We start from the raw sequence: 18,941 nt of genomic DNA, 5'->3' as shown, positions 1-18,941 counted from the left end.
GTCTCAAAAAATAAATAAATAGCTACTCAGGAAGCTGAGGCAGGAGAATCACTTGAACCCAGGAGGTGGAGGTTGCAGTGAGCCGAGAACGTACCACTGTACTCCAGCCTGGGAGACAGGGCAAGACTCCATTTCAAAAAAATAAATAAAAATAAATGAATAAATAAATAAATAAATAAAATAAAGTGAACATTTTCTCTTAGTTCTCCACACCCCAAATTCCATTTCTCCAGTAATAACTTTTAAATTTTGATGTGTATCTTTCTTTTGTATGTATATGTAGATATATGTTTATGTATAATTGAAAAAGTAAAAATCAGATCATACTAACATATAATTATTTGGTAGCTTGCTTTCTGCCAACTTCCCAGTATATTATGGACACATTTCCAAGAGATTTACTTCATCTTTATTAACAGTACCATAGTATTCCACTGTCTAGTATACTATAAGTGATCTATATACCAATAATGAATACTTAAGGTTGTTTCAAATCTTTTATTATTAGAAAAGTGCTGCCAGAAACATCCTTGCCATGCTTCTGTATGTACTGGTGCTAGTGTTTCTATCAGATAAATTTTTAGACATGAAGTGAATTACTAGGCATAGGAAATATAATTTACACTTTTGATAGATACTGAGTTTTTGCTCATTTGCTACATGAAGCAGAGGCAGAGTATTCTGTGTGGGGTTTGGGACAGGAACACTGACCCCTGAAGTCGAGCCTGGGGGTCTAACATAGTGGTCATTTGTCCAGCCTGTTTTATGGAAGGAACTGGACTCTGAGCTTTGGGGAATTTCCTGCAAGATAAATGTATATCCCACCTATACTGGTAACAGGTAAGTTATGCGCAAAGATGAAAAGACAAAGCCCTAGCTAGATCAGCTCTTGCTCTCAGCACTACAATGGCCAGCGGTAATTCTTTCAGTTAAAATGACAATTAATACAGTTTCATTGAAGCTTCAAACAGAGCAGCCAGATCCTCTTCTGACTGGGGACGGGGTGCAAGCTTGGTGACCCTTTCCTGAAACAGTAAATGAAAGAAGTTACCCAGGGCTTTGAAAAGGCAGTTTGTAAAAGCTACAAAGTTATGGAAATTAACTTGGTCATAAGAATCAATGACTTGATAAATGCCATATCTTTAAAAACGGTATTTCTTGTATACTTCATATGAGTTGATCCCCATCTCAGAGGTTTATCACATCATACCTCTTTCCCCACAGAGCTTTCGAAAGCCACTGCCCCTTGCCTTACGCCCTGGCAACAGCCTTCTGCCGAAACCAATCTTGGGGAAAACACCCTTATCATGACAAAACTAGGTCAGTCAACCACCTCTGCCAGGTTCTCTGTACACACAGAGCTCTGAGAGAGAACTGGGTCGTCCCCGATGTCTAAGACCATGTATTTTGCAACTTGGACTTAAGGCATATTCAAAAGGACTTCAGTAGAACATTAATGTTCATGCTATGTGCAACAAGTGACTCCGTTTTTTTCTATTAACTAAGGTTTTATCTCTACGTTCCCAAGCAAATCCAGTGATTTGTTAATTTCTCCAATGATTATTGAGTCAATTCGGCGAAGACATCCAGCACATCCTACTTCTATTTATACTCTGGTCAGTAGCTTCTCGGGGACAGGGGCTAAAATGTACAGCGATGACTCCCCTGGCACCTGCATGAAACTGAGGAATGTCCATTTTGAGGTTCCATTTTCATGGGTCTCTGGGCATGTTTTCTATTGCTGGCATGTGTTTGGGAGTGTAGCTAGTGGAAGGGAAGCTTGTGAGGCCAGGGGCTCAGCTGTGTGCACTGCTCTCTGCCCTGCGCCTACCGGAGGGCTTTACATAGTAAGTAGATGCTCAACAGTTATCTGCTGAATTAGTGAAGATGGTGGGGAGGGGGATACTGGAGTCTCAAAGTTCACATATACAAGATAGAACTCTGACTCTCCCACCCCACCGCTCCTACCATTTTCTCATCTCAGAAATGACACCCAGTAGCTCAGGCAAAACCCAGGAGCCAGACTTGATTCCCCTTTCCCTTGCTCTGCAAGTTCAACTCATCAGCAAGAGTGTCAGTCCTACTTCCAAAATGAAGCCCCAGTCAGAGCGCTTCTCACCTCCTGTGGTACCACAACCGGAATCCAGGGCACTGCTATCACTCGCCTGTCCAGCTTGAGAAGCTTCCTAAAAGGTCTGTTTCCACTTTTGCTCCATTCTTGCCCCCCAGAGGTCATTCTCCCCACAGCAGCCAAAGTGATTTTTTTCCAGTATAAACTGAATCCTACCATTCCTGTGTTTAATGCTTGCAGATAAATGCCCGTGGCAATTACAACAAAACCACGGCCTCTAAGGCTACCCCGATCTGGCTCTGTTTCCTGCCCCAGCTCTAACACCTCACTTAGTCCCACCATCCCTTTTAAGTTCCTTGAATGTGCTAACGTTGACCCTGCCTCAGGGCCCTTCCCCTCTGCCTAGAAAGCATTGGCCTATCATCATGCACCTTCCCAACACCCTGGCTGGAGATCTCTCCACACTTTCCCCGTGAGATCACTCTCTATCTCCTTATGCAGGTTTTCCTTCATACACTAATCATTATCTGAAATGATTTCATTTATATCTTATTTATAGATGTTCACTGTCTCCCCTCACTAGAAGGTAAGCTTCACAAAGGAGAAAAGGGACTTTATTTTCCTTCTTTTAGTATACCGTACAATGCATGGTATACGATAGGGACTCAGTCAGTATTTGTCTGGTAAAAGGAATGAAAAGATGGATGGATGTATTAAAAAAATTCACTCAAAATGCATCAAAAACCTAAATGTAAGAGCTAGAACCCTAAAACTCTTAGAAGAATAATTAGGGAAAAATCTTCAGGAATATTGGCTTTGGCAATGATTTCTTGGATGTAACACCAGAAGCACAGGGAGTCCAGTGCGGTGGTCCCAGCACTTTGGGAGGCCGAGGCAGGTGGATCACTTGAGGTCAGGAGTTCGAGACTAGCCTGGCCAACATGGTGAAACCCTGTCTCTACTAAAAATACAAAAAAAAAAAAAAAAAAAAATTCAGCTGGGTGTGGTGGTGGGCAGCTACAATCCCACCTACTCAGGAGGCTGAGGCAGGAGAATTGCTTGAGCCTGGGAGGTGGAGGTTGCAGTGAGCCGAGATTGCGCCACTGCACTCCAGCCTGGCCAACAGAGCAAGACTCTGTCTCTAAAAGAAAAAAAAGAAAAAGCACAGGGAAAAAAGAAAAAAAAAACAGATAAACTAGGCTGAATAAAAATTTAAAACTTTTGTGCATCAAAGGACATGGTCAAGAGAGTGAAAAGACAACAAAATTTTAAAAAATTGCAAATCATATATCTGATAAGGGATTAATATTCAGGATATAAAAATTATTCTGGTTGAGCACAGTGGCTCACACCTGTAATCCCAGCACTTTGGGAGGCCGAGGCGGGTGGATCATGAGGTCAAGAGATTGAGACCATCCTGGCCAACACAGTGAAACCCCGTCTCTACTAAAAATACAAAAATTAGCCGGGTGTGGTGGTGCACGCCTGTAGTCCCAGCTACTCAGGAGGCTAAGGCAGGAGAACTGCTTGAACCCAGGAGGCGGAGGTTGCAGTGAGCCAAGATTGCACCACTGCACTCCAGCCTGATGACAGAGCAAGAATCCGTCTCAAAAAAAGAAAAAAAATATTCTTGCAACTCACCAACAAAAAACCTCAAACAGCTCAATTCAAAAATGGGCATATGACTTGATTAGTTATTTCTCCAAAGAATATATATATACATAGCCAATAAGCACATGAAAAGATGCTCACCATCCTTAGTCATTTGGGAAATGCAAATCAAAACAATAAGATACCACTTCACACCATTAGAATGGCTATTACATACACACAAAAGAAAAATAACAAGTGTTGTTGAGGATGTGAAGAAACTGAAGCCCTGGTGCACTGTTAATGGAAATGTAAAATGGTGCAGCCACTATAGAAAACAGTTTAGCAGTTCCTCAGAAAGTTAAACATAGAGTTACTATATGATACAACAATTCTACTCCTAGGTATATACCCCAAAGAATTGAAAGCAGGGACTCAAATAGATACTTGTACACCAATATTCATCGCAGCATTATTCATAATAGTCAAAAGGTGGAAACAACCCAAGTGTCTATCAATAGGTAAATGCATAACCAAAATGTAGTATATCCATACAATGGAACATTATTCAGCTATAAAAAAGGAATAAAATTCTGACACATGCTACAACGTGGATGCACACTAAAGGCACTGTGCTGGGTGAAATAAGCCAGTCACAAAAGGACAAATATTGTATGATTTCACTTACATGAGGTACCTAAGATAGGCAAATTCATAGAGACAGAAAGTAGGACAGAGGTTCCCAGGGGCTGTGAGAAGGGGAGAACGGGGAATTCGTGTTTAACAGACATACCACTTGTTTGGCATGATTAAAAAAAGAGTTCTGAAAATGGATAGTGGTGATGGTTGCACAACATTGTGCATGTATTTAATGGCATGGCATTGTACACTTAAAAATGGTTAAAATGGTAAATTTTATGTTATACATATTTTATCACAATTTAAAAGATAAGTTAAAGAAGGAAGAAAGGATAGAGGGACAGATGAGAGAGGGGTGAGGGACAATGCCTATGAGTATGGGTGAGGTAAAGACGAAGTTTCACATCCCAGCAGATTTTTAAGAGACCCTAAGGAATTTTGGAAATCCATAGCAAGGCAGAGGGTCTCATTATGTATGTGTTTGTGCAGGGTCAAGAACTGAAGTTCAGTGTTTGCTGTAACTGCAGATGATGGCAAGTTATGTTGTTCATAATGGGAGAGAGTCTTATCTGATGAGCTCAAAGGCCCTTGACATGATCCTGCTTATCTCTGGTGGAGCAGTGCAGGACTCTTAGAAGTATTTGAAGCCAAGCCTGAGCTGAGTTTCTGTTTCGCGTTTCTGGCCCCCAGTGATTGGTTAAACAGGACAAGGACATAAAGTTTGTGATATGTCCCTATACATATTAGCTCTGCCATATAAAAGCTAAACTCTCTCAGAATTAAGATATGTTAAGCAATGATGTGCTATTATTTATAGGCATGTAAGAGTGAAGGACAACTCATTAACATGGGAACGAAATAAATTCAGACATCTACTTTTAGCACATTAATGAAATAACAACATTTCAGCTGGCCTGTCTACCAGGGAGTGGAAGTGCTCATTTGGGTAGACAGCGCTCCTCAGTAATGAAATGTTTTGATTTGAAATGTAAATGTTTCTTTCCAGGGGTTTCAGAAATCCAGCTTGGAAGATTAATATATTCTTGCCTGCTCCCCTTGCAGCCTGGCTATGGCAGTTGAAAGCCTCTGTACACAGGGCTGCTATTAGCTGCCACCAGTATGGGCTGTGTTTGGTCAAGAATACTAGCCTGGTTGTTCCTTCCAGAGAAAACCAATCCTTCACTGCTGAACAGAAAAGAACCTTCATCAAATGTCAACTACATTGAATAACCTTTCTGGTGACGTTCTTTGGAGGAGCCAGTATATTCTTCTCACTACCTTAAATCCTGGAGATACTAATAAGCAAAGATTAGTCTATTGCATGTGTAAAACTCTAAAGTGGCCACAGCATTCCTGTAAAACAGTCACTGCCATCAAACAAACAAACAAAATTCCATAGTAGTTATTCATTTGCAAAATGGACAAGCTTATTTCTAAGATTCCTACCAAAGTCCTATCAATCTGTGAATATACACATATCTCAATCATGTAGACTCCAAATGAACCTAGGGCTAGTTTAATTAAAATTAACTATATTTCTCTGAATCATGAAAACATGATCAGAGGAAAAAAGGCAACAGATGCCTTGGGGTGCTTTATGAATACAGCCTGAGGAAAATCTGGCTTCCTACTTTATGACAGAACTTATATCCAAAAGATTCCATTTACCTCCCATTTTTGTAAAACTAAGAAATTGGTTTTGTCCAATTAAGGTTTTGCTATCTGTGATTTCCCAGTATTGCATGTACACTGAGGCATTCAGAATGATATCTAATTAACTTGCTATTTTAGTGTTAATTTAGTGCTATTTTAGTGGTCTCAAATGTTAAGCTGGATCTGCTGCTACGTGGAATAGCTTTTGAAAGTGACAGTCTGGGCTGGTTGTGGTGGCTCACGCCTGTAATCCCAGCACTTTGGGAGGCTGAGGTGGGCAGATCACCTGAGGTCAGGAGTTTGAGACCAGCCTGGCCAACATGGTGAAACCTCGTCTCTACTAAAAATACAAAAATTAGCTGGGCATGGTGGTGTGTGCCTGTAATACCAGCTACTCGGGAGGCTGAGGCAGGAGAATCACTTGAACCCGGCAGGCAGAGGTTGCAGTGAGCCAAGATTGCACCACTGCCCTCCAGCCTGGGCAGTGAGAGTGAAACTCTGTCTCAAAAACAAAAAACAAAACAAACAAAAGAAAGTGACAGTCTGACCACAGTAGAATTAGAAGAGTAAACACCTGTCAGTGTGTACTGATGGCCAGCAATCAAATGGCCAAGGGTATCAGACAGTTTCATCTGAAAATCATGGATACCATTCTTAGAGATGGACCCACACATTTTCCTGAACACTTTCCTGGGCTAAACAAACAGAACCTTTTGGAGGGCCCCTTGCAGGGTGGACAGTGTCACTGGGACCATGCCATAAAGCCAGAAGCTACATTAAAATTGCAGTGAATGCCAGGCACTGTGGCTCATATCTATAACCCTAGGACTTTGGGAAGCCAAGGCAGGAGGATTGCTTGAGCTCAGGAATTCAAGACCAGCCTGGGTAACACAGTGAGACCTATTGTGTACAAAAAAGTTGAAAAAATTAGCCTGGTATGGTGGCACACACCTATAGTGCTGGCTACTCGGGAGGCTGAGGACAGAGGATCACTTGAGCCTGGGAGGTCAAGGCTGTGGTGAGCTGTGATTATGCCACTGCACTCCAGCCCTGTCCCTCTCCCCGGAAAAAATCACTATGACCACTCAGTCTAGGGTGTCCCTGAGCTTTCATGGCTCGCCTGTCTTTGGTTGAGTCCTAGTCAGTCTAAGGAAACTTTTCAAAAAGTTATCCTGAGTCAGCCATTAAAGCTTACCTAGACAGAGGACTTAGGAGGAGAGGAATGGAGGTATGTGTTCGTTTAACATGTTTACTAGCCTGTGCTAGGTGCAATGGAAAATGGATGAGCCAAGCGGACAGATTCCTGCCCTCACAGAACTTACAGGCTGGTAGGCTTGGATAAAATAACTGTGAGGGCGTTAGAGAGTCTGATTTTTTTAGTGATTTGGTCCCTTGGACGTATGGGTTAGAATTAAGGGTTTGTGGGTTAGCCCAGGGTCTCTCCTATACTTTGAGACTCCTTTGTTTCTTGTTCATTTCTATTTGTAGATGCAATTGAATTCACTGAGCCTGAATCCAAATCAGGGAAACTGGTGGTTCACGGACTACATTTCATTTGTGCATTGGAAACCAGGGAATTCAACACAAATATCCGGATTGCTGATTTTTCTTGAGAGTTGGTAGTTCTACCAACATTGGGATCTGATCTTCTGCTTGGTGATGATAAACTGTAGCTGAGCTGCTCACCCAATTAGATGGGTCACGTGCTTTCTGGCTTACCAAAGTCCCCGCCACTCCCTAAGGCCTTACATGACATTGTTCACTGCTATTCTCTACCTGGCTCCTGTGGACACATGAGTCTATGAACACAATCTATACAAATATTATCTTAAGTGAGTGGTGAGGCTGTCAACATTCTAAGCACTAGCGAAGTGGGGAGGAAGAAGCTAGTTTGAGGCCCTTGCCTACTTGGAGTGGGGTGAGGGAAAAGCACCAGCACTTGTGGCAAGCAGGCTGCTGTGTGAGTGGATGTTTCAGCTGCTAACTCTGTTCCATGGTCAGGGAATGCCTTAGCCTGTGGCAGAAGATCCTTATCCTTATACCCTCATAGCATTGAGGTGACCTCTGCCTTTCCCATATTGGCCAAGAGGACTAAAGGAGTATTCTGGGCATGGCGACTATGGTGTGGTCCACCAACCAAGCACTCATGCTCTGAGCTCTCTGCTTTATGGTGAATTGCAATGAACAGGACCTTGGCCTATTAGGATCTGATGTGCTAGCTCAAGAGAGGTCCACTGAGGGATCAGAGTTCTTCATGAGAACCTCAGAAGAGCAAACTTTACACCTAGTATGATTCTACCGAATTAGAGATGCAGCTCCATTTACATTCTTCACAAAAATTTAAGAAATGAAATCAGACCCATAGTGACACAGATACATATCAAGTATACAATCTTCCACATTCATCGAAAGCAATTTGGTGATATTGTTAATTGAAAGGCCATGCCTATTCTTCACAAAATAGTAGAGACCTGGAACTCTTTTACAATGGAAAATAATATTGGTGGCCCTTTTGGAACAGCTTCAAATAGTTATTTATAGGAGCCCTTCAAAGAACAGAAATGGGGAAAAGGGAAATTTTGCCATAGTTCAAGATCAGTTTGGTTGTTTTTGCCTTGAATTTTCATAAAGGATCCATCCCTTCATGAAAATTTTCATAAAAGCCTCACCTCAGCTACAGCTGTATGGATGAACAGAAAGGCGAGGGCCTGGCCCTGTTGCACCAGGAAAGGACAGAACTGCTGTCTGCTGTGGAGGAGACCCGAGAACCACCGGGGAGCCCTGGTTTCCATCCCTGCTAGCCCGCCATCAATGCAGCATGTCTTTCTGGAGGCGCTAGGCTCCTTGCAGGGAGTGAGGAGCGTGCCGGTCTTACCTGGGGCAGCGTTCCTTTCACTAGTGCGGGGATATCAGCTTTGGAGTAACCAACAGCTGCTAGGCCATCATCAACATCCAGATCGAATAAGAATTTCCGGAGCGCGTCTGCCAACACCAGCCCTGCATCTTGGATCCTGGCAGTGTGGGTGTCGGCTCCTAGAAGACATAAAGTGCTGACTGTAGGGAGAGAGGAAGAAACGGGCTCTGGGTGGAGTTCAGTCACAAGATCAGTGAATACACCATGCACACCCACGGGGTCTCCCTAACGCCCAGCACGGGGCCATCGTGTGCCTCCCCAGGAGGGCCCAAGTTGGCTGGGGGAGCTCACTTAGCTCTGACATTTCGGAGGGGCTGCCAAGTCCTACATACTCGCCCCTTGTGTGGTAGGAAGAAGAGGAACAAAGACAAGAAGAAAGGTGCAGAACAAGGCAAGAAAGTCGGCTGGTGCTGGGATGGAGGAATGAATATTTGAAGAACACACAGCTTATGTAATTTCAAGGCTTGGAATTTGCTGACATCTAGAGGTGTATGATGTGTTCAACGTCTTTTCCCACAGCAACATCTTAGAAAAAGACAAATCCTTTGCAAACACCCTGTGAGACAAGCTTACAGAAGTACAAAAGCTCTAAAATTAACCACCAAAAAGAAAATAAGCATGATAAAAATGGATTATGTGTGAACAGGGAAGAAAATTTTTGTCCTCTATAGCTATAAAACTTTTAATTTTAGATTCTGTTGCCAAAGGGCAGGGTAGGTTCCTCTAAATAAATATTATAGAACCAGCTGGGCAGGACCAAGAACATGAAGGCTCTCAGAAAACAGCGTTTCATATGCAGATAATAATGGTATTGATGAAAGAAGATTCATAAGGGCAGAATTTTTACATGATTAGTAATTAAGAGGCCGGGCCTGGTGGCTCACATCTGTAATCCCAGCACTTTGGAAGGCTGAGGCAGGAGAATCACTTGAGTCCTGGAGGTCAAGACCAACCTGAGCAGTGAGACCCTGTCTCTGTTAAAAAAAAAATATATATATATATATATAATAAAAATTAAAAAATAATGCACATAATCATGGAAATGGCAATCTGGAAGAGCCACACGGGAGGTTCTGCCCTCAGGCAGGGTGACAGAGAAAGTTCCCAGAGGAAGGGAACTGATTTCACAACCCTTAGCACCCTACATTCTCATATATTCTAGCCAAACACATTCACTGCCAAGAAGTAAAGCCCTCTACAGAGTGTAGCATTATATGAAGTCTATGCAAAATGCCTCCCACAGTAGTCTAAGTCCACTTTCTGTTGTATTGTTCAAAAGGAGATCGTGACTACTTTCACCTCCATATTGAAGCACATTATTAAATCGGTTTTTAGCTTTCTCTTCCATGACAGTGAGAACTCTTAGGAATCCAGGAAAAGGTATGAATAAAACCAGATACGGGGCTGGCTGGGAGAGCAGCCGGATGAAAGGTAAACCTTGCCTGACAAGACCAGTCTGTATTACCCAGCGGCAGCTAAAATATGGATTAGGTGGAGCGGTGACACATGATACGAAGTTTATGAAGTTTTAATGTTCCTGGGAATGCTGCCATAAAACACCATAGAAACCTCTGCATTTTCCTATGAAGTGTTACAGAAAAAAAAGAGATGGTAGGAAAAAGAATACATCAGTATTCTAAGCTAAGAAATCTAAGATGACATGGAGAATCAAAACATTTCATCGTGTGGGATAGCTAAGTGTAGATAACATCAAAACTTCCCATTCAAGAAGGAAGAATCAGTGGGTTCTTCCAGCCTGGAATTTGTCTAACAGAGGAACTCCCTTCTCAGTAGTGTTGCTAGTTGCCTGGAGTGTTAACTTTAAGTTCTCTAAGATTTTCCCATTTATCATAAATGTAGCCTATGATTTGCGCTCTCTCTTATTTACATGCTTTGAATATATACAAAGGCAGCTGAGTCCCAAAATATGGCTGAACAACATCTCCAGTCCGAAAGAGAAAAGGGACACAGATCCTTGGCAAAGTTGCACTGTTTCCCCTCAGCACCCTCTGGGAAATGGAGCCCCTGGCCCCTCTCTGCCCTGGGCTTGTGTCATTAACATTCCCAGCACAGCACCTGGGACTCAGTGGGAGCTCCTGCAGGAGGATGTCTGCGGTCCTTCCTACCTCCCTGGAAATAATCTCTCCAACGGCTGGGCTAGGAGAGCATAATGAAGTTTTCTTTTCAGCCTTTCGCTTCTTGCCCTAACTAAACACAAGTGGAGGAATAAGATGTTTTGCAAGTTAATAAAATATTCAAGTCTACTTAAAAGAGTTCTTGTATTAGCAAAACACCAACATTTTACTTACCATTAAAGCTATCCTGAATATCATTTTATTTCTGGTAAGATTCAAAAGGTACTGTGGATATCTTATTATTGACATTATTTATTCTACAGTATGGCAAACAGACTCCTCTTTCAGGATATTTTTATAAAGTTTCTAATTGATCAGGACCTTTGCAGGCTTTGGTGAAAAAAAGTTTCCAGTTGTTTTGATTCTCTATAATTAGGAATTTACTCCTGCTTCCTGATACAGATTCATTTTATTATCGAACATAGCAAAAGTCATTTATAACATTAAAAATATAAAAATAATTATACTTTCCCTTGAGATAAAAACAGGAAACAGTATTACTACAAACGTAACAGACTCAATACTCTCAGAAACATAATAATGACAGAATTTTAGTGCTAGATAGGGCTTTGGTCAAGTCACTGACATTTTTAATCATATATTTATATTTTAAAAATGTTTTTAAAGAAACAGGATCTCACTATGTTGCCCAGGCTGGTCTCAAACGTCTGAGCTTAAGCTATCCTCCCACGTCAGCCTCCCAAAGTGTTAGGATTACACTGTGCCCAGCCTGACATTTCATTATTAAGCTATCGCAAAGCAATATTTTTTGGTATTGTCCTTTATGGTTCTTTTTTTTTTTTTGAGAGAGAGAGTCTCACTCTGTCTCCCAGGCTGGAGTGCAGTGGCATGATAACAGCTCACTGCAGCCTCAACTTCCTGGGCTCAGGTGATCCTCCCACTTCAGCCTCCCAAGTAGCTGGGACTATGGTCTTGCACTACTGTACACGCCTATTTTTTTTTTTTTGGGTAGAGATGGGGTTTTGCCATGTTGCCCAGGCTGGTCTTGAACTCCTGGGCTCAAGTGATCCACCCAACTTAGCCTCCCAAAATGCTGGGATTACAGATGGGAGCCACCGTGCCTGGCCGGTCACAGAATTTTGAGTAATGGTTCATACCCAGTATTTCTGCCGTCTCCAGGTGTCGCTCTGGAAACATCTGGGCCGTGAAAGTGAACACCGCTGGGGACGTGAGCACCACAGAAAGGCCATGGGGCTGGGGAGAAACGAAATGCGGTGACCGGCAGATGACAAAGCTGTTCTTCCCTGCATATTCTAGATGTTAAGTTACTTTACCCCATACTCTAAGCAGGCGAGAATTGGCAAATATATTTATGGAAATTGGGATGATTATAATATTTAATTAAATAATTTATTCTTATGATTTTACCACCAGTGGGTGATCCACATTGTAATCCTTTGCTTTATACGTCTTCACTAAACCTGAAATTGGGTAAGACATTCCATGGCTAGAAAAGAAAGAAAATCCTTATGTTCATACACAGTTATCAAAATTCAAGTCAACAATAGAAAGATACTCTTATGGGGATGCCTGTCACGGCCTCTAGACAGTATCATTACCTGAAAAAGTGATATGTTCTGTTTTCTTGGATATAAGGATATATTATGATGTCTAGGACATGTAGTGCATTCATTAACAAAACCTCTGAAAATGCTCAAATTCAAATGCTCATAGAATTGTATGACATTAAAAAGTATTGATCCAGAAGTAGCTCCCTGAACCCATTAGTTAACATTACGATCTCAAAGACTCGGTCATTCACTTCGAAGTTTCTGTAATAAGCTCTGGGCATGTGTTTTCTGTTTTTCCCTGGCAGTTCCTTGGCAGTGTGCTCCCAGATGATGTCGGGGGAATTTTGTGAGTCAGGATGTGCTGTATTTGATGACGTGCAAGCTTGACCCACCGGTGATCTGTCCCGCCAGTAACTGACAGATCCCTTCAAATGTTACATACTCACAGAGTCCAGTCAGAAATGATTATTCTAGCCTGACCGGCTATGTTAATCAGTTCTGGTTTGACTGATTTCTCTTGCTAAATTCTACCTTAAGGATTTGATTAGATTTAGTTGACATCAAGAAAAGGCATCATGGTTTTTGTTTTTACTGAAAAATTCTTTTTTTTTTTAGAGACGGTATCTCACTCTGTCACCCAGGCTAAAGTGCAATGGTGTGATCATAGCTCAATGCAGCCTCGACTTCCTGGGCTCAAGTGAGGAAGGATCCAGCCACCACGCTCAGTGAAAAAATTTTTATATCCTCTTGAACTATTGATGAACAAATAGGAAAATATTATAGTTTTGTTGTTGTTGTTGTTTATTTGGGTTTTTTTGAGACAGGGTCCCGCTCTGTTGCCCGGGCTGGAGTGGTGCAATTCTGGCTCACTGCTGCCTTGACCTCCCTGGCTTAAGCGATCCTCCTGCCTCAGGGTGGCTGAGACTACAGGTGTTTGAGTAGCTGGGACTACAGGCATGCACCACCACACTTGGCTAATTTTTGTATTTTCTTTTGTAGAGACGGGGTTTCACCATGTTGTCCAGGTTGATCTTGAACTCCTGGGCTCAGCTCAAGGGATCCGTCCAACTCAGCCTCCCATTGTTGGGATTAGAGGCGTGAGCCACTGTGCCCAGCCATGGGTACTTCTTCAGGCTAGATTCCTAGAAGAGAATTGGTGGGCCCAGGGGCATAAATATTTTTCAGGCTCTGGGTACATTTTGCTCACTTGCTTTTTGGAAAGGTGTTGCCAGTTTATGCTCCCATCAGTGGTAGATCATCAGAGGCTGATCATTCCTTGCGCTCGCCCTAGCAAAGGCCTATTCTTAATTTTTAAAGTTCAATGGTTTTCAATTTAAAGCAACATACCAATAAAGTTTCAATCAAAGAGATTAATTCTGGGCTATTGACAAGCATTCTGATCCCTTTCTTTTGTGGCAGATTGGGGGAAAAATCCTACATTTAAGTTTAAAAAATCCACAACACATGGTGAGTATGTGGAGAAATCAGAACCTTCACCCACTGCAGGTGGGAATGTAAAACAGCGCAGATGCCGTGGAAAACAGTCTGTCAGTATCTTAAAATTTAAACACAGAATTACCATATGACCCAGCAATTCTGCTCCTACCTATATAACAAGAGAAAGGAAAACCTATGTCCATAGAGAAGAAAAAAGCTAGACACAAAAGACCACATATTCTATGATTCCATTTACATGAAATGTCTAGAATGGGGAAGTCTACAGAGATAGAAAGTAGGCTGGGCGTGGTGGCTCATGCCTGTAATTCCAGCACTTTGAGGGGTGGAGGCAGGTGGATAACTAAAGTCAGGAGTTTGAGACCAGCCAGGCCAACATGGTGAAACCCCATCTCTACTTAAGAAATATAAAAAAATTAGCTGGGCATGGTGGTGCACATCTGTAATCCCAGCTAATCAGGAGGCTGAGGCAGGAGAATTGCTTGAACCTGGGAGGTGGAGGTTGCAGTGAGCCAAGACTGCGCCATCGCACTCCAGTCTGGACAACAGAGTGAGACTCCATCTCAAAAAAAAAAAAAAAAGAAAAAGAAAAAGAAAAAAAGTAAATTGGTAGTTGCTAAGTATTAGGGAAGGTGGGGGGATTGGTGGATGACAGCTAGGAGGTATGGGATTTCTTTTTGGGGTGATAAGATGTTCTAAAATTGATGATGGTGGCATAACTTTGTGAATATATTAGAAACTAATGTTCTGTACATTTTAAATGGGTGAATTGTATAGTATGATAATTATACCTTAAAAATATGTTATTAAAAAACCCAGTAAACCACATTCAATTTAAGAATACATTTAGGTTCCTACTTTATAGCTGGTGGTGGAAAAAAGAAAAAAGAAAAAGAATACATTTAGGAACATAAAAGAATACATTTAGGAACCACATTCAATTTAAGAATACATTTAAGTTTCTACTTTAGCTGGTGGTGAAAAAAGGAAAAAAAGAAAAAGAAGAATACATTTAGGAACATAAAGTTAAATTTCTTCCTTCTATAGCATATTTAAATTTTACCACCTGTCCTGAATTATAAACATTAAAAATTTTTTAAAGCAATAGCTTGAGTAAAGAAATGAAATCTCAGACTTGCTCACCACAGATGAACACCAGCATTTCCAAAGCCGATGCCAGCAAAAGCACTTGCCAAGTGCATATGAGACCTTGCTTCAAGATCATCGGGATTTCTGACAGCCCTGTGAATAATATAAATACCTAACAATAACACATCAACATTGGCAATTCCTACAGAATAAGGAGCTGCCTTAGGGAAAGATATGGTGAAAAAAAAATGCTACTCGGTAGGAAGAAAAATTAGGCAAGTTATTCAAACGACGCCTTGTCTTCTAAATGAAAACTGAAGGGAAACATATTTCTCATCAACTGTTTCAGCAAAGGCATAATAAATACGCTGTCAGCTGCTCGTGTGATGTAAAAGCGCCGGGGGAGGCAACGCGCTGGTCCCTGGATGGCGAGGGCCACTCCAGGAAGGTGCCCTGAGACTCATTCTTCTTCTTCATTTGTCAGTGCTGTTGACGGCCCTGTGAAGGGATGTAAACATTCTCAGATGCCCGGGGCTACCTGCCGGCCAGCGCTCTTTCTCTCTGAGACACTGCCTCCCATTGGACCCACTGGGGGCCTCTTTATATCTGTGGTTGCTGCACCTCTATGCCAACATTATTGAGGAAGTGGATGTTATTGTCGAATGAGCCTTAGCTTGCTCTGGGTGTCCCCAATGCCACTTTGGAAAAGTCAGTTCTCAAAAGCCCCTTTCTGATTGTGCACAGCCTTCCTGCACTCACTGCTAAAACCTTGCCCCAGGGAAGAAGCCTGAAGACTGTCAAGGGAACCTACTTTTCATGTGGGCTTTTTTGCAATTTTGCCTTGCGTAAGAGTTCCTGTGGCGAAATAAAAAAAACACAGCCTTTTTTTCCCCTTTCATTTGAAATGTTCCTTTCGTGTGGAATGGTTGGGTGATCCTGCCTCCTTTCTGAAACCCCATGTTAGTTCCTTATTCCCCCAATGACAAGGCGAAGTAGCAGGTGATGGAGCTTTCAGCCTTTCCTCTGTCCATCTCTCCTTATCTACCACCACTGTGCCACTGCCAAGCCTCTGTCCCTGTCAAACAAACTGGCTCTCCATGATGTGTGTCTGTTTGGACCTAGTCAAGTGCTGCTGTGCTGTCCTGGGAGTCCCCCACAAACCTGAAATAGTATTGGGTTCCTTCCTGCTGCTCTGCTACAAATGCAATTCCAAGGCTCCTTTGTCAGTGGAGCTTCTAGCTCAAGGCCAGAGGAAGCACCGTGCTCACGTCTAGGCCTAGCCTACCTGTGGCCATTCTGTCCATTACGTATAAATACAAACGTGAGTCTGACTTTGAGTATGTCCTAATATCTCAGGTATCAGCTTTCATCCTAAGTATATCTTTGCTGTCTCAGGACCTGATTGCTATTTGCTCTCCTGTAGCCTATGGCTATACATGTATGTATATACTTGTATTCATAAATCTTTCACAACCTCTTAGGAATCTTTTTACATTTTCTGCCTTTTATATCTCCTGGGACAGCAATCTCTACTCTTTTCTTTTCTTTTTTAAATTGAGACAGAGTCTTGCTCTGTCACCCAGGCTGGAGTGCAGTGGTGCAATCATAGCTAACTGCAACCTCCAACTCCTGGCTTCAAGCCATCCTCCTGCCTTGGCCTCCCAAAGTGCTGGGATTACTGGTGTGAGCCATTGTGCCCAGCCCACATTTATTTCTTAAGTTTAGTTCATTTGAGTTAACTCAAAGGATGGATTCTGTGTGTCTTCGGACAGGGCCTGGATGGGCATAGCCAACATCTGCCAGTGTGGGTCTCATTTCTGCCCTGGGGAGCCAAATCTCAAAGGACACCGCCCCTCATCCTAGCTTGGCTCCTAGTTTGTCCCCTGGCTGCCTTTGCCTTTTAGGGACTGAAGGACCCAGTTTTCATCTGCCTGTCCCTTGGGTCCCTCCCGAGGCTGCTGGTGTCTGGGGCTTCTGCGCATCCACTGACTGCTTTTCTGGAACAGACCTGCTCAGGATATTTCAGGCTCAGGCATGTCATGTTTCACGTGCTGGCAGAATGTGGGCCTCCTGTTCTATTTCTATCCCCTTCGGGGTGACATACCTCTTCAGATACTTAGCCACAATCCGCAGCGCGTGGATAGCCCAAATGTCGCTGATTGGGTTGCTGCCCTGGTACGCAGGCCGTGTGATGGGATTTGAAGGGCAGGGGCTCCGCAGGTGGTAGGGCAGGGTAGTGTATGACTCCAGGGCATGGCTAAAAAGAAATATTGAAAGTACACAGATGGAAAGCATCGTCTTCCTCCTTCCCTCCATTTAGATCACAACCTGCTTGGAGCTGTTTGGCACTCAACCCACAGTGGATATATTATCTAACACTGATGATCACAGTACATTCTACCAGCCCACCTCTTGCCTGCAACAGTCATTACTTATAATATAAATTAATACAGTTGAGTTTACATTAACAGCATTACAGTATTTTTGAGTAGTATGTATAAAATTATATATGGACCTTTTCTAGTGTCAATACATTTTTATGGTGTTGAATTATATATTTGAGCAATAAAAAAGCACTGAATCTAAAAAATGACTTCCTTATGGAAGATATTTACCATTTTATACCTTGCATTGATCAAATACCATATTACCAAAAGTGGGTCATAGCTACACCAGACTCCTATGAAAATTACAGTGTAATGAGTGAGAATATAGACTTTGGGGTCAGCTGCCCAGATGTCAATCCTGGAACAAGATATTCCTGCTGTGGACCTGGTGTGAGGCACTACCCTGACTCTAAGACAGGGATAAATAATAGTACTGGTTCATGATGTGGCTGTGAAAATTCGATGAGTTGACACATGTAAAGTATTTAGAAGAGTACCTGGCACATTGTACACCTTAGTATTCACTATTATTATTAATTCTTGGCCTGAAGAAAGAGCAGATCTTTTTCTCTTATGTACCGTAAACTCAGAGTTTGCTACTTCAAGAACTAAGCTTCATAGCTGCCTCCACCTGCTGGCCTGCCATGACTTCTAGCTCATCAACTGCAGAAGAGAACAGACATCACCGTCTAGATCCGTGATGCACTGGAAACACAGTGTAACATGAACTATGTTTTGCATGAATTATAGTTTTCAGTATAATTCCCCATGGGGGCCTCTGTAATGTTTCTGGGACACTCTCCTTTCACTTGACTGTGAAGGGAGATGACCCCATGTTTTGCATGAATTACAGTTTTCGTTTTCCCTAGAATGGAGGAATTACTCTCTTCTACATATGAGAAGCAGATATATTTTTTGGACAAATCATTAGAAAATTGTTTTGGAAATTAGTTTGTAGATGGATATGAAGGCTTTGTGGTTCTAAGTAGGGAATGTGTGAATAATGCAAGAATGAGGTGTCCACATGGGGAAGTTGGGGTGGCCGGTGAGGCCACTGTAGTCAGAGTGTGACCTCTGCCTTGCAGCACATCTAGACTGCATCAGATCCCAGATCCAAGTGCAGATTTGTTTCTCAGGGGTGGACTCACTGAGCTAAGCTCACAGAAACTATGTGTAAAGCCTGGAAGTCAGCTTAATGCTTTATAACAAGAAATATAACTGCTAAGCAGACATCAGAGTCTTCCAGATGGCACCTTCTCTCCCTACAGTCAAGCCCTAGGATGGCCACTTTATGATCAGAAGTCCATGGAGTCCTAATGAGGGGAGTTACCTCGAAGATTTAATACATGGCTTGTCCACCTTCAGAACAGGCCACTGGGCCTTACGGGCAGATTCCTCAGGCCAGGTGTTCTTTCCCTTGGGCAGTACTTGAAAGAGCAACTGCCATTATTCTCCTGCCTTCTGAGCCCACTCCCC

At 42.5% G+C, this 18,941-nt stretch overlaps 1 protein-coding gene across 4 annotated transcripts in view; it reads right to left on the bottom strand.

Annotated features, from left to right (window-relative positions):
• Window positions 1-483: 483 nt before the first annotated feature.
• The window catches only part of ADHFE1 (alcohol dehydrogenase iron containing 1), a 36,296-nt gene continuing 17,838 nt past the window's right edge, over window positions 484-18,941 (bottom strand). For 3 of the 4 annotated variants that reach the window (XM_003831364.5, XM_034966168.3, XM_008956727.4), the window contains 6 exons: window positions 17,183-17,335; window positions 15,133-15,231; window positions 12,392-12,470; window positions 12,121-12,217; window positions 8,829-8,986; window positions 484-1,025 (listed from right to left, as the gene is read on the bottom strand). In XM_003831364.5, the coding sequence (XP_003831412.3) occupies window positions 942-1,025; window positions 8,829-8,986; window positions 12,121-12,217; window positions 12,392-12,470; window positions 15,133-15,231; window positions 17,183-17,335 (670 nt within the window). In that variant the 3' untranslated portion in view covers window positions 484-941. Of the gene's footprint in view, window positions 1,026-8,828; window positions 8,987-12,120; window positions 12,218-12,391; window positions 12,471-15,132; window positions 15,232-17,182; window positions 17,336-18,941 lie in introns of those variants that run through there. The other variant, XM_055116613.2, reaches the window with a different exon arrangement.

The sequence above is a fragment of the Pan paniscus genome, chromosome 7, assembly GCF_029289425.2.
Source record: "Pan paniscus chromosome 7, NHGRI_mPanPan1-v2.0_pri, whole genome shotgun sequence".
In the NCBI taxonomy this organism is placed as follows: Eukaryota; Metazoa; Chordata; class Mammalia; order Primates; family Hominidae; genus Pan; species Pan paniscus.
Note: the sequence above shows the minus strand (reverse complement) of the source record. Positions and strands in the feature narration are given on the sequence as shown.